At 38.6% G+C, this 20411-nt stretch overlaps 1 protein-coding gene across 7 annotated transcripts in view; it reads right to left on the reverse strand.

Annotated features, from left to right (window-relative positions):
* drp2 (dystrophin related protein 2) overlaps window positions 1-20411 on the reverse strand; it is a 126530-nt gene that overhangs the window by 32672 nt on the left and 73447 nt on the right. For all 7 annotated transcript variants that reach the window (XM_057349537.1, XM_057349539.1, XM_057349538.1 and 4 more), the window contains 5 exons: window positions 11134-11290; window positions 7386-7506; window positions 6466-6734; window positions 3304-3450; window positions 1530-1608 (listed from right to left, as the gene is read on the reverse strand). In XM_057349537.1, coding sequence (XP_057205520.1) covers window positions 1530-1608; window positions 3304-3450; window positions 6466-6734; window positions 7386-7506; window positions 11134-11290 — 773 coding nt within the window. The remainder of the gene's footprint in view (window positions 1-1529; window positions 1609-3303; window positions 3451-6465; window positions 6735-7385; window positions 7507-11133; window positions 11291-20411) is intronic.

Raw genomic sequence — 20411 nt, forward strand, 5'->3', positions numbered from 1 at the left:
TGTTACCATGTGATACATTAAGTATTTGCTTTCCGTCTCATCGGTGGCAGACCGAAGCAGCTCATCTTTTATATTTTTCATTCTGTCTCGCTCTCTGTTCCAGTGAAGTCACAAAATGAAGCGCAACCAAACATGCCACCATTACTGATATGTTATGGGGTGCCAAATGTATGAGACCGTAATGAAAATCCCGATTTTAAAATCTATTTAAACCCGGAAATAAACAAAAAGATTAGTGGAGTTAAATTGTTGCACTATTTCTAGGTCACTGATCACGTTATCTCTTGTACAAAAAGTCCGATTTCCTTTTCTGGAACATCATGTTTTAATAAAATGGATGTTCAGCTCAAGCTTGTGGAGTCAATACCAGTACGTACTGTCAGAAAAAAGAGGACAAAACAAGAAAATAACCACTCAAACTATTATGTTGACATGGTAATTTAATAAGTGTGTCTTAAATTAGAAAATGCACTTCCACTAATGGTCTCAGACCTTTGGACCCCACATTATATCTATTGACTAAAATATAAAATAGATTAAAAAATTGTTAGTCAGGCAAAATTTACCTTGGCAATCTCTTGCGTAAAATGGTCCTCTAAGCCACATTTCAAATTCATATACAGGGCTGGAACCCTCAAAGCTCAAACTGAAGGTGAACTGCCTGCTAAATGGATCTTTTCATCAGTATCTTCAAACAGGACTTTTCTTGTGTCTTCACACAACTTTACAATCTACTGCAGCACTAATATAAAGTGATTTTGAGATCCACCTCTCTTTACCAGGAAAACATCAGAGCCATTGATAGAGAGAGTCGCGTCTTCTCCGTTGACTCCAATGGAACAGTTTTTTCACTGTTTCAATAGTTCCCGGAAGTTATTAGTAACGCATGGAGCTGCGACTAAACAGACCAACTGAGGTCAACTTTTAACCCATTTAAAGACGAAAGCCATTTAATGAACAAAAAAGGAAAGAAATAAAGCATTTAAAGAGAAAACATAACTTCCTGTAACTATCTGAAGGCTCCATGAATCACGTGACATGGGCTCTCAATAGTTCCCGGAAGTTAGTTACGCATGGAGCTGCGACTAAACAGACCAAAACTGAGGTAAACGTATAACCCATTTAAAGACGAAAACCATTTAATGAATACAAAAATGAAAGAAATAAAGCATTTAAAGAGAAAACATAACCTTCCTAACTATCTGAAGGCTCCATGAATCACGTGACGCTCCAGCGTTTTGGACTTCCGTTGGCAGAACTCTCTCTCTCAATGGCTCTGGACAACATAAGGGGAATCTCTTTTACTCCTGCAGTATTCTACAGTCCAGGTGTCAGGATGACAGCAAGATTGAATTAAGGTACGGCCCACCCTGCCCACTCAAGAACGCTGCTTCTGGGTAGCCAAGCCCACACGGCTGCTGGCAGTCCCTCTCAGGTGTTCTCAACACTCCCAGACCAGCCCTCATTTCATGCCCAGCATCACATTCCAGTGGGAGACTGTACAGCTTCAAATGAGTTGCCATGCTTACTGGAAAGAAAATGCTGTGATCCGGGGCCAAAATCTCTGTGGGCATCTTGCAATTGCTTTAGACGTTCTTCAATAGAGCCCTATATGTGAATGAGAGAGAGAGAGAAACAGTTTCAGGCAGAATTACATCACATAGTAATGAAGATAATTAAGTTTTGCTACAGATACATGCTTGTTGCCCTCAAATAGCTTCTGAAGAACACATGTGACAATACAGACTGGTGTTATTTAAATGACTAGAAGAGCACTGATTTTCAGAAAATGCTGTGTAGAGATGAGCAGACATTTGTGATGAGCAGTACTGCCTGTGTATGTCGATTAAAATTACTTTAGAAGACTAATTAAAAAAGTACAAAAGTAAGGGTATCAAAAATGAAAAGTTCAACCATTATATGTTATGTGTGTTACTTTATGCACACTGGTCTGTTTGACATAAGGGTGTTTTTAAATAGCATATCCCTGCTGTCCTCCTAACCTTGTATTTCCATATTTCGTGATAATTGTTTTTGCCATAAATCATTGTTATTAGTCACCCTTCATGTTTGTCACTGGGTTTTGCAAATATCTAACCAAGAAAAAGTATTCAAAAGTGCTTGTCAACTTTGACAACACAGTATTATTAAATCATTTAAAAGATACAGTGATTTTTTCCATTTCCTGAAAAACAGCAAATTTGGACATCTGAGGTTTCAAAAGGACAGCGACGATGTCAAACATAATATTGTACAATATTTGATCAATTAATATACTAGACTTTGTGTGACTGTAGTCTCTGTGTGTGAGGCCAGAGCGTGCACAGAAAAAATATTTACTGTTTGGAAGGGTACTTTCACAGTTTGGGAAACCCATCTGGATAGTAATAGGCTTGAATAAAACTAACAATACACTAACAAAAATACTGTTCTCAACCAAGGGCCAGGACCCACTAGGAGGCCTCAAGATGACTTAAAGGTGGTTTAAAATAAGCCCTACAAGCAATAAAATAGGCTAAAACAACTAAAAATCATGACATTTCTTTATAACAAATATATTTTTTTATAATCAATCAATATTCAGTGTACAACGTTCTAGTTATGCAGAGCTCTAAAATATATGTGATGCCTACTGCCAATCCTGGTTTCCCACAATAATGTAATGAATTATTTTCACCGCACATAATGAGGGGAAGACATATGCATTAATTTATACTTCATTTGATTAATTCTTCAGCATGTAATCAATTTGATTAAATAAATTGAATCAATTGAGAACCTTCATGAACACATGTAAGGCATAATAAGTATCATTCTCATCACCTGCATACCACAACAGACAAGCTCAAATACATCTGTCCCATGTGTCTTCCATCACATTTTTAACAACACACAGACTGCACAAGTGTATTTCAAATACTGGATTCCCACACTCACAGAATATGCTTCTCATTTCCTCTGCACCTCTTTGGCTCCCTTAAGCTCATCTCGGACATAAAACAAACAGATGCAATCGAAACACCCAATTTCATTTTACATCCTTCTTTTTTCTCGCTGGAAAGCCCTTTGTTTTCCCATGAGCATGTAGACAAAAGCCACTCCCCGTGACCGATGATAATAGAGCCATCACTGCTCGCAGCCAGGCACGACCAAACCATTATATTCCATCTCCTGAGCACCATATTTCATTGGGCATATGCACAGATTCAGCGAGCATTGGCATTGGCGTCTGTATGGTCTCCGTAGGGGTCCATTAGGAATGCTGTGCAGGTAAGGATGAGGTTACTGGTGTGTATTCAATACCTGAAGAAGTTTCCATCTGTTGTTGAGGTGCTCCAGGACTCTGGCATTCTCCATGGACAAGTGCACGTCTGATATGGCCAACTGGTGAGCTAGGTCATTTATATGTTTCATTCCTTCCTTCACCTGGGTGAGCTCATCCTTAAATAGCTACGACAGAAAGAGAAAACGAGAGAGAAGGTCAACCCCGGCGCATTCTGACATAACATAAGCCCTGAACTTTCGCTCTGTTCCGTTGGTACTTGACATGCAGCCAGGAAAACTAATGAAATGCCGAAAGTCTGCATGACGTGCCATGTTCTGACAGCAGGAGAAATGTTCATAAATGCTCCACCTCCTGTCAGCGCAGAGCTTGAACATGTCAGTTCAGCGAGTCCTGCTTCAGCTTGAGATCAAGCGCAGCGTATTGCATCAACACAGAGCTTTAGGCGGACAATGATTTTGGTGGAACTTCCACAAATTGGGTAAAAAATTTGAAAATACTTTTTGAACTTTTCCGAAATACATGTACAAATATTAGTGGTCTAAGAAAATACAGAGAATCTTTTCTGTTATTTTGAACCGTTTCTCCAGTTTTCCTTTTCTGCAAAAACATTTTTTAAAATTTGAAATGTGGGAGAAATATTGTTAGTAGTTCATAGAATGAAACAAAAATGATCATTATACCTAAACACATACCCATAAATAGTAAATTCAATAAAACTGAAAATGATTTTGAAATGGTCTCTTTGCTGCAAACGAGCCTTCGGTAAACAAAGATGCTGTGTGAATGGCTACTTACTGTAGAAATCAACAAATTATAACACAGCTGATGTCACAACTTTTCTGGGTATATTGCAACCTTTCCATTGAAAAATTGCCAAGTTTCTATTTTAAGGGGGATACAAACATCTGATGTGTTAAAAACAACCATCTTTTCATGCTGCGTTCATCAACAGTTAATCAAACTGAACAAGTTCACACATGGTATTTTGGTTCTAATGATTTAAAGAAGACTTTTCCAAATGTTTGACACAATACCAAATTACAGACACAATAACACTGTCAAAATTGGCAAAAATCATGTTTGGGTACAATTTTGAATCAAGCTGTTTCTTTGCACAATCCGGCACAATCTTACTCCACAATCAGAAACATCTTATTATCTTCAAAGACATGTTTACACTGACAGAAGAACAGAAATACTATTTTCAGACCTAAAGAAAGTGCTTGTTTGTTTCGACCTGAATGCCAGGACAGAATATCTGCCTGACTCACTGATGCACAAATAAATGGATCCCTAGCAAACTGCTCCATATCTATAATAGCATTACTTATCTCCACGGAAACAACCATGATCATATTGTCAATAAATAGACCTGCAGCTGAGGGAGTCAGGCTCTGTACATGCTCAATGAAAGATTACGAGGGGACACGTGAGCAAGATGAGTTTTTCTAAACTCCTGGGAATAGCAAAGTAGGTTACAGGGTAAACATTAAGTTTCTTCATCTATCAAAGCGTTCACTGTTACAGCAACAATCTCTATGATCACATTGGACCTGAAAGAAAACCATTAAAGAGTACATAACTAGGAATTTTTGAGGTCCTACTTTGGTTTATGGAGTGTCCAACGACAAGTTTATGTACATAGAAGGTGTAAAAACACTATTATTTCTTAATAATAGGTAGTTATTCTTACCTTACTTCTTGACTGACTCTCAAATGATTCGTTCCGCAATTCATCTGTCTAATCCCCTCCTTTCCGCTAGCCTAGTCTGATGTGATTGGTCACATGGTTTAGTCTGCTGTGATTGGTCTACCGCGAATGAGGCTCACGAGCTACAGTGTTTGGGGGAGAGGAGTGAAGTTTTCACGGGCAGTCCTAGCAAAACGTAGGCGGGGACTATATGTAGTGACGTAAATCCGCGGTGGTTCGCAACTCGGACAAGAGACGACTCGTTTGCGTGATTCAGAGTCGACTCCCTTTTTTCCAAGCCAATAACTTTGTTATTCATTCACCTTCAGATTTACAATTTGGCAGACTGCTTACTTTCAAACACGGCAACATTACACACTGCATGAAATGTAATTTTCATGATCTCACATTATGTACTCTTTAAACACATGGGATGGAAATTGTACAGATGAGATCAAGAGAGCAACTAGCAAACGCTACTGGATGCTATTAAAGTTCGCACAAATGAAAGGGTCAGTGTGACTGTGAAGAAATGAAATGGCATATTTGAAAAAAGGTTGAAAATATAAAAAGACAGTATTCGCATTAGGAGTAAATTACTTCACACATTTACATCACAGTACAATGATTTAATTCTTAACAAGTATAAAAAGGTGCTTAAACCCTGCAGAGGAAATAAAAAGAGGCCTTTATGTCATAAGCACACTATTGCCCTGTCGATGTCCCCATTAGAATTTGGCTGAAAATCTAAAAGTCAGTAATACGCATGAGGTCCATTAATAACTCAACAAGGTGTTCGGTCCACTAATAAATCAAAAACTCACCCAATAACCCATGAAAACCAAGCATGCAGAACTCTATCAAAATCCATCAGCACACCTCACACGATGCATTGATATATGAGCTGAAAAAGATGTTTTGAATATACGTAGCACATTAAACCAGCAACAGAACCTTACAGCTTAGCTATAACACAAGCAAGTTGTTTAAAGCAGCACATTTAAAGCCAAATTGAGTAAATACATCAAATCCAGACGTTTTTTCTTTTCCTAAATATTCCCACCTATCCTCTATAATGTAGAAATAAATATACAGCACTACTGAGCCTTGATGTTTTCATTGGCTGTTCCCAAAAATAAATCTGATGCATTGCATTGTGGTTACTTGAACAAAGGGTCTGCAAAGATTTATAATAAAAGCAAGTTTAGCTATGGGATTTAATGCCCTGTGATTTAAAGGCACATAAGACCAACCTACAAGCTCTGTGAAGGCTTTTCTGTAGCTCAACTGGTAAAACAATGCCAAGTTCAGAGATTCGTCCCATACAACAGTAATGGACCGCCTCATCTGTCAATCAACTATTATACATCAAGCAGATTGCATGCTAACGCATTTGACACAGATTATAAAACCAGATCTGTTTAAAGTTGACCACTTGTGATTGGATCACCAAACACCAGGTTTAAATAGTCCCAGATTCCCATAATACCTTGGTGGCATCTATATGGTCCTGCAGCGAATCAATGAACAGGTCACCCACAGGCTCCCAAGCATCTCTCACACCCTCTGCCTGCTCCAGTGCCGCTGCCAGCTCTTCCATGGCAGCCTGGATCTGCAGCAGCCTCTCCAGGGTTCGCTCCATGTGCCGGTGTCGGTCCACACAACGCGCTGTCAGTTTCTCCCACAGGTCACTGGCCACGTTGGCCTGCTTCCACACGGAGCGACTGACGTTGAGGATTCGCCGGCGAGGGGAAAGCTCTGCGATGGAGATTAAGAGAAGACGGCTATGAGCCAACAGTGTGAAACAATAGCTCTGATTTTTCAATTATTTACCTCTCCATATGATACAAATGCATCGTGTGGATGCTGACACAGGGTTGAGAGCCCATAAGAGTTAAGGTGGATCAAATGTGTGTAATATCTGTGCACCGTTAAAGGTCCAGTGTGTAATTTTTCTAAAATTTATATTGACTGAAATGGAATATAATATACATAACTATGTCTTCAGAGGTGTATAAAGAACTTACATAATGAAGCATTATGTTTTCTTACTCAGAATGAGCTATTTCTATCTACATACACCGCGGGTCCCCTGGCATAGAATTTGCCAAGTTGTTTCTACAGTAGCCTACTGTTTCTAAACAGACAAACTCCTCTACAGAGCATGTTTCGTAAATACGTTACCTCTACCAGCAAAGAAGCGAAAATGTGATGACATCTTAGTCCTGTGTCAGCCACCGTAGTGCTTTGAAAGGGAGGGGTGAAGTGAGCCATTGGTTGCAATTCACCACCTCACCGCTAGATGGTGCTAAATTGCATACATTGGACCTTTAAGTTTAATCGATCGAAGTATCTACAGTAAATGGTCCATGATTAGATATTCCACAGAAGTTGCATTAGGGAACAAACCTTTGCCATCAGGCAGTGTTTCCTCTGGCTCTTGGAAAGGGTGCTGTGCCAGAAAGGTCTGCGCAGACTCCAACACTGAGTAGATGTATGGCCCTCTGGATTTGACATCTTCCATGAAAGCCTGCACAGAAGACCAGATGTTAACTAGTGCCGCATGCCAACACGATCAAACATCACACTTTTTGACACACATAAATCTAAACTAGTGCACAGACTGTGTATAGCTGTGCATCCATTAACTACTCCGGTAACATTGTACCCATATTCCTGATGACATTTCATATGACATCATGTTTTAATTCTGCTTTAAAGAAGACATTTTGATACACATTAATCAAATATTATAGAAAAGCACAAATGTCATGCAAAACAGCTATTTGCATTCTAAATTAATTTTAATTGATTTGATTAAACTATGAATAATTTAACCTTTAATGCATTGATATGCAGCTCAAACCAGTCATGAGCTAAGCACACATCCATCATGCAGCATATTCCATATAACTAGCACCACTTCCAGCTTTTAACCAATCCTTAATAGTTACTGACAACTTCATCCATTCATCTTGCCATTTTAAATCTCAAGGAAATGTTACCCATTCCCCTAAAGTTATTTATTTAGATGAGCCAACAGTTCAATCCTCGTACAGCATAAAAAGATTCATGTTTATTTTATCTTTAATACTACCCACATGCTATGCAACACTATACATGCTGGTTGGAAATTCGTGGATGTTTAGCTCTCAATATTACCCCCCACCCAGTAAAACTGTTCATCCCCTTGAAACCCACCTTCTATAAATTGAATTAGCTACCGAGGAGCTCTAAACTTAACTGAAATCGCTCAAGCGCTGCCAAAAGTATAAAGGGTTTCAGTGGAAAGCACGTCCTATTGCCAGTGTCTCGCTATTCTGTATAATAACCGAGACTTGAATTGTCTTTCATTTCACCCAATGTAAAACTTTTATAGCAACTAAACTTCTTACTTGAGAGCTCTGTCTTTGGGTATGCGGATGAAAATCAGAACGCAAGATCAATTATGTATCAAATATGCAGTACATTTGAAGTAAAAGCTGCAGGAAGTGATTCCATTTCGTTCTCTTTATTCCCCAAAAGACACTAAAACCTATTGGTGGTATCTTCTTAGTGTTAGGTTTACGGAAACCATTCAAACTCACAAGTAGAGTTACGATAAGTTTCCATATGCACACACAGTATGCATGCCAAACAGTGCATAAACAACAGTATACAAAACTGTCAGACTATACACACTTAAATAATAAATGATGAACTTAAAAGAGCCTGGTTTAACAGCAGACATAATCCACTTGATCAATAATTTAAATCTCTTAAAAGGCTGTAATTCTCTGCAGAGCCCGCATATGCGAATTTGCTCACCGCTTTGTCTGAGAAGTTTTATGGCCATGTAGTTCAATTAGAAACATGGATATATTAGACAGTGAAGGTGAAATGGAGGATAAAAGCACAGTTTGTGACTGATGGAATGATAAGGATGGTTTAGTGTGGTGCATGCATGTACAGTACATATGTTGCATATGCATGCAAATTACATTCACATACAGACCCCAGCTAAAATGAGTAGTCACTTCTCTTCTTTTACTGCAGTTATTATAAGTGTGACACAGCATCACACAACAACTTGTGAATTAAACACCTCTCAATGCAAAATTACGATTGTAGGCAAGGTATGGTGGCAAAAATGCATTTTTATAAACACAATGGTTATGTACTGGCTCAATAACAGTATTTTGTTTATTTCAATCGAAAAATTAAATTGGATGTCCTCTGCAATTTTCTTCAGATACTAAACCATGTACTGAACAATGACAATGAAAATCTCTTTAGTGTGATGCAAGTACTGTAAATCCCAGAGATGGGGGTATGTGTCTTGACTCACAAACAGATTATAATACTGTTTCTCTTCACTATAGATGCTCTCTCCAGCCAAGAGTTTTTAGGAGCATGTTGTATTAAAGCAGAATCTTAACAAGCACAAACAAAAGTCGCTGTCATTTACTGAACTCATTTAGCAGCTAATACTAAACAGCATTCATTTTTCTTGCATAAGATGTCAAAGCATTGCTATGGTTATAATAACTTAACCGTCGCAATGTCAGAAATTACACATTCAAAAACAGTTCGCATGTGAAAAGGAAGCAACAAAGAAGCGAATGATGACACATGTGAATGCCAGAGAAGTAACAGTGAAATACAGGCCTGGTAACTGGGCGGCTGATTTCACATCGTGTCAAACAGGTACAGTATGAATAGCTCGCTCTCCCTCTCTTTCTCACTCTTTCCTTCTATCTTTCCTCAACCTTCTCAATTGTACTCTTTCTCCGTATCTCTCAAGTTGACAGCACTGGAAATTGGTGCTAAGAGCATCTTGCAGTAGAGGACCAAATACAAGGTGTGTGTTTATCTCAGAGTGTGTTTGTTTCGTGGAAAAAATCCTGAATCCTGACAATAATGTCTAAGCAGATATTTAACTGTGCGGTAGGTGTGATTATAAAAAAAATCTTAAACCACTTATTGTGTATGTATTTATGTGTTGACGTCATCGTACCTTTTGTTGTATTTTTAGTGAGGTTCAGTGTGGGTTAAGAACAGTGGGGGGTTTACATTTCTTATTAACATGTTTGATTCAGATCTCTTTTTGCATCTGATAATAGATTCAGAGGTTCTTTATTAGCTTACAGGTGGGTGGGCTCGAATCTTTAATGTCATTCTGTCTGCACTCCTGCTGCCACATTGCAGTCTTTAATATTGAACTGATTCTGCTATTGTGATAGATGACAAGATTAACTGTATTCCTAAAAAAGGAAGCAGAAAAAGCTATGAGTGACTGTGTCTGTGTACAACACTTATACTGTACCAAAGTTAAGAGACCACTCCAAAATTGTAAATGTACCGCATATATAGGAAGATAACGGTAGCATATGATAGCGAATGGAGCTAAGTCAGTCACGGGCTAAATAGAACATTCAAAGCCAGTGTTAAACTTACTGTATATAAGTGCAAATGGGCACTTGGAGTTTAGCTGTATGTATGTTAATACATTATGTGCGTTAATATGTTTAGCTGCGGCAAGCTGTTTGTTTTGCTAATGAACAGGGGCGAACACTGGGGTTAGTTTCGTTTTAAACGTCTCAAATCATTCGTGCTTAGGCTGAAAAATCTGTCACAGCAAACTAGCTCTCACGTTGTGTGTGTAACGTTATAACTTGTCAATGACAAGCGCTAAAATCCATGTAATTCCGCTGAGATCTGCAGTGGATTCCATGGATTTTAGGTAAGCATACACGCACAACGTAAGCGCATTAGGATGCGCTGTTTGCTGTGACTGATGTTTTTGTCTCCGGACGAATGATTTGAGACGTTTAAGATGAAACTAACCGCAGAGGAATTCAGGAAATATCATTTAACTAAACCATTGCCACTACACGTGTGTTGTGTTGACACGCCGGACAGAAAGGGGGTGGGATGCACTGTAACTCATTATCATTTAAAGAGACATGCACCACAACGGGTTGCTGTGAGCATAGCTGTTTTTGACGAGACAAGAAGGGTTTTGTTTACACAGCCATTGAGTGTTTTTAAGCAAAATATGTTCCAGACATTTCATGAAGACCCTAATAAATCATACCAACTTGTTGAAAGTGCTCGTCTGAGGAGACCTCTAACATAAAAAACAAATGTGTGTGTTGTGCATTTGTGTTAACCACACCTGGTGGAACTCTCGCTGGTGTTGCACTGCCCCGACGTCGCCCCCTATGGGCAGCTGCTCGGACAGCTCCTCATCTTTAGTTGTCAGCCATTCGATGATCTCCTGCAGTGACAGCTGGAGCTTCCCGCTGTTGTCAGAAAAGGCCTCCAGCCGTACCCTGCCAACACAGCAAATGACAGCCCACCACAGGGCACAGACACATGGTCAAAACTTAGACAGAACATCCCTGAGATCACAACACCAAAAACAATGGGGTTACTTTTAATGGTACAACGCACAAATGTTTACAAGTGCTTATGGTTGAAACTTATGCTCTCTGTTGCCTCCAAAACCGACACCCTCCAGCATAAACCAAACTGGACAACCGCTGATAATCAAAACAGAGATTTGACAGGAAGCTAGATCTGAATCAATATCTCCAACCATTGCCCTGCATTTACATGGAGAAACTCATGGGACGAAATTTTATCTGTTAACAGGAATCACATTTTCAGAAGCTGATAAATAAAATATAAAGCGAGTAGTTTAGCCACTTGACCATATGGTGTGGAATTGTTTTCGAGTCAGGCATATTGTGCCAGCACACAGAGAGGATTGAGAGGGAGAGAAACCTGGTGTTTCAATTACTTTCGGTGTCCCAGCATGCAGCAGGGACTCACAACTGCATTATTTCCTGCCAGCTGCATCATGCCACTCAAGAGCATTGTCAAAACCCAGGGAATAAGAGAAAACAATAAGGATTATACTGTATATACAGTGCTTTTCAACAATATTTTACTAAATAACAAACCCTGTATACCTTCACATTGGTAAATGATGATATTCTAAGCCCTGATCCTCACACAAAAGGGGATTTTAGTAGGAATTAGGGCTGTGCAAAAATATCGATACAGCAAACTATCGCAATATTTTTGTTCATGATAGTGTATCAATAGTCCAACCTCTACTATCGATACATTTATTAAAATCACGTTTTAACGTCATATACAGTACATACGCCCACTGTCTCAAGCGGGAGCGAGCATGGCACTCCAGCTTCCAGAGCCGACGCGTCGGTGCGCTTTGATTTTAATGATCCGTGTTTAGAGCACGCATGAAACGTGTTCATTGTGATGCGCAATGTGGAGCATCTAATTGACGGACAATGAGGGTCTTGCTGCTGGTAACACAAGACTATTAGGTTGCCTTGTAGTACCTTGTGCTCCGCTGTCAAACAATAACTGCAAGTAATGAAATATCCCATCTCCTAAAATACAATCTAAAGAATGCACAAACTGACATTAACGCTATCAAACTGAAGAGCAGCAAAAACAACCTTGCTGAAAAAAAACAAAAGAACTCTGCCCAAAACACAATAGAACATTTTATAGATTTAATGGTTGTAATGGAAATTGCATTCGTTTTAATTGAAACTATAATGGTGTCTACTGGTATGTGATGGATTCTATTGGTGGGATGTTAAAAAATACCCATGGTCCACAGCAAATTGTATTTTCAGCTCTTTTTGCTTTTTACATTTTTACTTGAAAGGTATTGCAATATATTGCAATTATGTATCGTATAGAAATATATTCAATATATTGTATTGTAACTTATCTATCGTGATATGTCTCGTATCGAATATACACCGCCCTAGTAGGAATAAGAATCAGCTCTAACAACATGCTAAACTAATATGCTACAAAACATGATCAAAAGTCACATATGCTAGAATAAATAGAAAAATAAAATCCACTGTTTGCATTAGTATTCAATATCTGTATTACATTGCAACAATACAGCCAGGTTATGGATGTTATGAGTAAAGTACTTAAACTGTTTAGATTTAATTTCTTCATCCTTCCTGGCAGATTTTGCTTCCAGCCATTCAGGTTAGTGGCATGATGCCCGTGCACAACAATTCTTCAAGGCAGCTTTAGTACATGCACCTATTTGTGTTATTTTTTGGTATCATGCTAGTATTCTCCAACTTCTGTATTTTGCAATATCCTGTTCTCCTCCTGTTTTAACAAGATGCTCAACCCCTGCTGATAAACCGCAGCTTGACAGCATGACGCTTCTCAGCACCGTGTTAGATATGCGACTCACATATTGTTTTGAATTTTAGACAAAAACCTCTGTTTCAGGCTCGCCTGACCGCTAAGTCTTTCCTCGTACCACAACTGGGTCACTAGAACTCATTAAGTTACTATATGGCAGGTCAAAGAAACGACTGTATAGAAAGAAAAATAAAGAAGACCACGCAGCTTTATACCAGGGTGAGACTGAATTTTAATTTTGGGAAAAGATGTTTCTTTAAACCAAGCGATATATGAGCTGTCGCTGTTGCCCTTCAACAAAGGCACTTAGCCCCGGGTCACTCCAGTGGGAGCGTGGGCATGTACTGTAAGGATGAAAGTATCTCCTAAAAAAGTAAACAAAAGGGTTGATTTCAAGCATATCAAAGAATTTTCTGATCAAAATGTTATTTTCTTTTGAACAATCATACAACCAGCAAAGTATAAATCTTTGTTTTAGCAGAATGATTGATTGACAGATAAGTAGTCTAGGACGCATCAGAACAGACTGCAAAAACAATGTGGTCAACATGTGTTTTTGACTACATCCATATTTGGTTTTAGTGATCCGATCACAATGTTTGGGACTGCCTTTACACCTGGTTTTAGTGATGTGATGATTTTCTGAGTCTGTCTTGTTAGTTAAATATAGCTTCCACTTACTGGTAATTGAGGCAACAGTGTCCGCTGGGACATTAAGACACTAATGTGCTTGTTATTTTAATCATGCACAGAAAGAGGCCAATTGTCAGGCAACCGTGACCTCGTTCAGGCAAATCTGTAAAAAAATGTGAAGATTCCCTTGAGAAAAACGTTATCCTTCAGCAATCTCACTTACATACGCTCCTGAGATGCATTGACGTTATGTCTTAGTTATGTTTCATTAAAATATCTGTATCAGATGTTAGCAAAGAAAACAGAAGGCAAAAATTTGATGATTATTGACATACAGTAAGAAAATAAAACTATAAATCTAGGTCATTTTTGAAATATCTTAAAGGGATCTGTCATACATACATACATACATACCAGGAACGGGGGGAAGAGAACCCAAACGCAGGCAGCAGTTCACAAAAACTCAAACTTTAGTATACACAAACAAAAAACAACGATGGGGGTATAACAAGAACACAACTAATATAAAAACGTGAAAAGAAAACTCTTCCCACGATGGGGCGAAAAACAAGAAAACAGAAAAAACTAGACTTACTAAATAAAAGAGAACGGCAAGACTAAATAATGACACGACATCCAAACACGGCAAGGAATTCAACAAGGGAGAGTAATCCAACAAGGTACGCTTCAAAACACGACCATAAACACTGGCAACGCAAAATGATTCAGCACAGGACAGAAGACACAAGGGCATAATATAGGGAGACTAACAAAGGAAGATAACAATGGGCAGGTGTGGACAATGAAACACTGAAGGGATGCTAAACGAGAGAATGAGAGGGGCGGGGCCATGTTGTAACCGACAATAATATGTTGCTCTCCACACAAAACAGGAGGCTCTGCCATGACGCTGCCACAAGACCAAGAAAGACATGACATGATGAGGCGGAATCATGACACATACATATCATTTATTCACCCTCATGTCATTCAAAACCTGAAACAAAAGAAGATCATCTGTGAAATGTCTCAGTGGTTTGTGTCCAACAATTAAAGACAATGGGGTCCATGTTGTTTGGTTACCAACATTCTTCAAAATATCTTCTTTTGTTCTCTGCAGAAAGAAAGTCATACAGGTCTGGAATCACATGATGGTGAGTAAATGATGAAAGCATTTTTGTTTTTCGGTGCACTGTCCCTTTTGACATGGTTGAGTTCATAAAATAATTGGTTACACTTTATATTAAGGTACTCAAATTCATCATTAACTACTTGCTTATTAACATGCATATTGGTTGTATGTGTGACCAAATAATTGTATGACTTTGTATTCCAGATTTTGATATCTTGTTAATCCTCAGACACAGAAAGACACTGTTGAGATCACACGTGTAGTGTTACTTGAGTCTGAAAAATAGCAGACTTGAGCACAATTCTCCATTTGCTTAAAGGAGTCATATGGCGCGAATACGTGTTTTTCTGTGTCTTTGGTGTGTTATAAGTTGCCCATGCATGTATTAGACACGTAAAATTGCAAAAATGAAAGTGTCGGAACAAAAGATGCATTCTATCTAAAAGCGAATGCTCACCCAGACCTGACTGAAACGCCTCGTGTAACCACACCCCCACAAATCTACCTCAGTTCATGATATGAGTTGACTAAGACCACCCAAATGTATACGCAAGTAAGGTGGGCGTACCTGTCAGTACAAATGCTTTGGAACCTGATGTTCCAAATATGGTAAGAGTCGTTACATTTCCGTCACACGCTTGCAGTATTCGACCAATCACTACGCACTGGTTAACTGGCCAATCATAGCATAGCACACCTCGCTTTTCAGAGCAATGAGCTTTGTAAAAATCTGTGCGTTTCAGAGAGGCGGGGCAAAGAGGAGATACAAACATGCACGGTATGTGGAAAATACAGCGTTTTTTAACCTTAAATCGTGTATACACATTGTGTTACATCTAAAACAAACGATAATATTCGTTTTAGCCGTGTCATATTACACCCCTTTAAGAATTCAAAGATATCTTTTTTGTGCTTTTGCTTTTATATGTTTCTGCAACACAGAGATTAAAAAATTAGACAGGATCGCATAGGCCTAATACAATTTTGTAAAGAATATTTTCAAACATACAAATTTTGTAAATGAAAGAATGTTATTATACTCTATAATTGGAGTGAGAGGATGTGAGTGAGAGAGATATGAAAAGCCAAACAAGAAGCCACCTTTACCACTCTGGATCTTTATTCTGTTGGAAAGGGCTGGTCATGCTGCTCCCTATAATGATGTGTTATTAGATTCAATACAGGCAGCCAGTGTGCAGACGTTTCATTAGAGAGCTTGCCTGCTCTATACTTGCCTAGAGGTTCTTTCATCGCACAGACGCAAAAACAAACAAGCACACACACACACACACACCTTCACCATTGGTGCCTATAGCACACACACACAAATGCCACTCACCCAGCTGCTCCTATCAAAGGGTCACAGCTGTAGATTCTTGTACTTTTCACATCAAAGATCAAACAAAGCTCCTGTCAGTGTGGGTTTAATGAGTTCATGTAGCATTTCCACTCTGCGGTGATGGGCTCGGCTTACTTAGAAATGAAAGGATGAGCTCTTGAAAAGGTCTTTTGTCACATGGTTAGCCTTCAGCTTCAGTATAACTGGCACATGCTGCTTTTGATTCTCTGTTACAGGCACGCGTGTGCTTCTAAAATCTGAGCAAAAATAAACATCAATATCAGTTAAACATATAAAAGCAAAAGATCAACACTGGATCGCTGTTACCACTGGATATAAGCATAACTTCCTTTCTCCCCTTGTTAGTTTCGGCTTTCCTTAACTCACTTGACTTGCATCTAAAGCTCCTATAGCACATGGGACATCTGCCCTTTATGCTCTCCTGTGGTATGATCTGCTCCTTACAGTCCCTTCCAATTCACTGATCCACAGCAAGCACACACCACCTCACACCTGTGGCATATTGAGCAATGCACACCATCTCTCTGCCTCGTTCACCATCCTGCTCAGCCTCTCTGATTTCTTAGATTTAGACCATCGATCATCTCATCTCTCTGAGGCTGTATGGGGATGCCTCCAAAAGCCACAAATCATACAATAATTCAGCCAAACAAGCCTCCAAATCTTGCGATCCACCTTACGGAGGAGGTGAAACAAAATCCCCACAGAACCAGACGAGGACACCCATCAGCGGAGGTACATCACAGCTTATTCTTGCAAAAAAAAACAATTTCTTTCATATCTTTTAGCATCTAGTGATCAATCAAATTCAGTCACCGATAAAAAAACACTGTACATTCACATTTATGAATTTTGTCAGCCAGTTAGAGCTTGGCAGAACTGTGGATACCATTATTATTATATTATTATTATTATGCAGCTGCGGAAAAAATGAAGAGACCAAATGTTTCATTTAATCAGCTTTTCTAGATGTATTGTGGCCATTCCAGTCCAGTGTCTGTTGAATTTTAAGAAAATCCAAATTCAGGAGAGACATAAAGTCATCCAACAGTAACAGTAAAGGTAATCGTATAAAAATATTTTTTGAACTTTTCCTAAATGTACAAATATTACTGTTGTATTGCTAAAAAGTGAATATGAACTTGTTTTCTTTGCAGTATTTGAGGTCTGAAACAATACAGAGCATCTTTTCTGTTACTTTGACCTGTTTCTCCAGGTTTCATTTTCTGAAAATTAATGCAAATAGAAACAATATTTTTATTTGACATTTGGGAGAAATATTGTTAGTAGTTCACAGAAAGAAACAAAAAATAATCTCATACCTACAAATAGTAAATTTAGAAAAACTGAAAATAATTTTGAAATAGTCTCTTAATTTTTTCAGCAGCTGTTTATATATTACATATATTTGGAAATTAGTCACGTGTCATTTACAACCCAGGTAACTGGTTAAAAAAAGCTGCAGGGTGCGTACTTGCAGGGCTGCATGCTCTGTCTAACAAATAGAGATTAATGGCGGGCTTTTAATGGCTTTTGGCCTGGAGCGTTGAGATGGCGCATGCTGGTGGTATCTGGAACAGTTCAGTTGTGGAAGGTGGAGAACATTTAGTATGGACCCATGGCTGACTCTGACTACATGAGTAATGCATTAGTGTCTGTTTGTGAGAGTGGAAGCAAACAGGTGACAGCTGTGTGGAGTGATCTGACAGCTTTCTAACAATCCTTGTTCGATATAAACCATCAAACATGACAGCCAGTGTAGGGAATAGTAATCAATACCACTAGCCAATGAAGAGGCCGGTGAGCAGCTACTTTTCTACTATTCACATACAGTATAGCAAGACAAAAGCAAACCATTCCTTAAAAATCCAAAAAGAAGAAATCGAAATGTGTTATTTTTTTCACAGTACTGGGAATTCATTTTTTACAGTCTGTACTTTACCCTGTCACTTTTACTAGGAAAAGTCTGTTGAAAGCCAAAATCTGGGTTATCGCCATTAAGTTTGATGAACATTATCTTGGCCAAAAACTGTCCATTAAGATATGAAGGGGCCGTCCGACTGATATATTAAATCACCAATCACATTTTGTTTCATTTACCGTGACGTGACGTGAAGTGATACTTGACTTATTTAACTCACAATCAAAACAAAATGATACATAATGTGTTAAAATAACACAGAAATAATGTGTTATTATTAAAGGGATGGTTCACCCAAAAATAAAAGATTATGTCATCATTTACTCACCCTCTTGTCATTCAAACCTGTATGACTTTCCTTCTTCCAGAGACCCCAAAAGAAGATATTTTGAAAAAAGTTGGTAACCGAACAACGCCGGCACCCATTTACTTCTATTGTATAGACACAAAATCAATGCAAGCAAATGGGTGCCAGGAACATTTTTTCAAATGATCTTCTTTTCTGTTCTGTGGAAGAAAGAAAGTCATCCAGGTTTGAAATGAATAAATGATGACAGAATTTTTATTTTTGGGTGAACTATCGCCTTAACACCTTCTCTTTGAGAGCATAGTTTGGTGCATATACAGTATGTCTTAACTTACATCTATCAATCTATTGTTTACCTTAAAATAATTTCTCATAAACAGATCAAATAAATATAATTTCACCTGCCCTTATACGATACACCAAACTTTTATCCTTTCCCGCTAGTGGTCGATCTAAATCACATGTGAGAGACCAACATAATAGTTGGTCATGAGTGCTTGGCAGTAACGTTTTTAGCTGCCGCTGGAAGTGCATCCTCTGCTGTTCTTTCTTGATGATGGAGTTGGTGTTTTTCCACTTTAGGTCCTGTGAAATGATGTGAATCAGAGGTGGAGGTGATTTTCTGAAGTCATTTGTTACCTCCAGTGTCTTACCTCACTGTCTGTGAGCATTCAGTTTTAGATTATTATAGCTGCACCAGAACACGATATGTTCATTATACAGGGACATTAATTTGCCTCATTTTTACCAATTAAAGACACAGAAACAGATTAAACACATTTGTTGAAATCTGGCTCTTTTGTCAGGCGCTACGATAACCATCAGTGAAACGCTTGCCTCACGGTCACAGAATAATTAAATGCTAAAGATAAAAATGAGGTGTGCGGTGACTTCCTTTCATTTCCATTTACATTTCCCATATTAGAAAGCGTAGCCCACGGATCTCTGTGAGGCTTGTCTTCTTAGCAACATCAGTCTAAATGTTACACTGAATGGAAAAGAAAGAGGGTTGGGAGGTTTGTCCGCGATATACCCCAGTGCCATGGGGGAAATGAGCCTTACAATCCAGCCCTGCCTGTCTTGCCTCCTTCATTAACCTACATTCTGTTTATAAGACACAGTAAAGCAAACACAGTGAGATGCACAAGCATTTACATGCATACGAATACAGCATCTGTATTATCAACCTGCTCCCATATGTGCCGGTGCACATGCATAAACACAATATACAGGAATACTTCTGTAATCTGAAATGAGAAAACAAAGTCTTTCTGTGTTTGGGTGTTTTGTATCCAAATGTAAAATCATGTTCCAAGTCTATTTGATAACACATTGTAAACACATTTTTCAAATCAAAACATGAAACACGATTTATTTTATCAACGAACACAAAAGAAGATATTTTGAAGAATGTTGGTAACAACAGTGGTATCCATTTACTTAAATTACTAGCTTTCCTGTAGCTAGGTGGTTAGAGCATGGCGCTAGCAACACCAAGGTCATGGGTTCGATCCCTGGGATTGCGCATACTCAAATACAAATGTATAGTATAATGCAATGCAAGTCGTTTTGGATAAAAGCATCTGCAAAATGCGTAAATGTACTTTTACAGACACAAAACCAATGCAAGTCAATGGGTACTGCTGTTGACGGAAGAAAGATTTTAATTTTCGGATGAACTATCCCTTTAACATGACATGTCTCCGTAATACTGCATGGCACTAGCAAAACCAATGTCATTGGTATGTTTTTCAGAAAATGCACATATGAATAAAATGTAAGCTAATTTACAAGTCAGCCAAATGCGTCTATGTAAATGTAAGGACAGCAAAGGAGATGCTGCCTTCTATCCTCTGGTGTCACTGTTAAGCAATGTACATTATATT

The sequence above is a fragment of the Triplophysa rosa genome, linkage group LG13 (genome assembly GCF_024868665.1).
Source record: "Triplophysa rosa linkage group LG13, Trosa_1v2, whole genome shotgun sequence".
Taxonomy (NCBI): Eukaryota; Metazoa; Chordata; class Actinopteri; order Cypriniformes; family Nemacheilidae; genus Triplophysa; species Triplophysa rosa.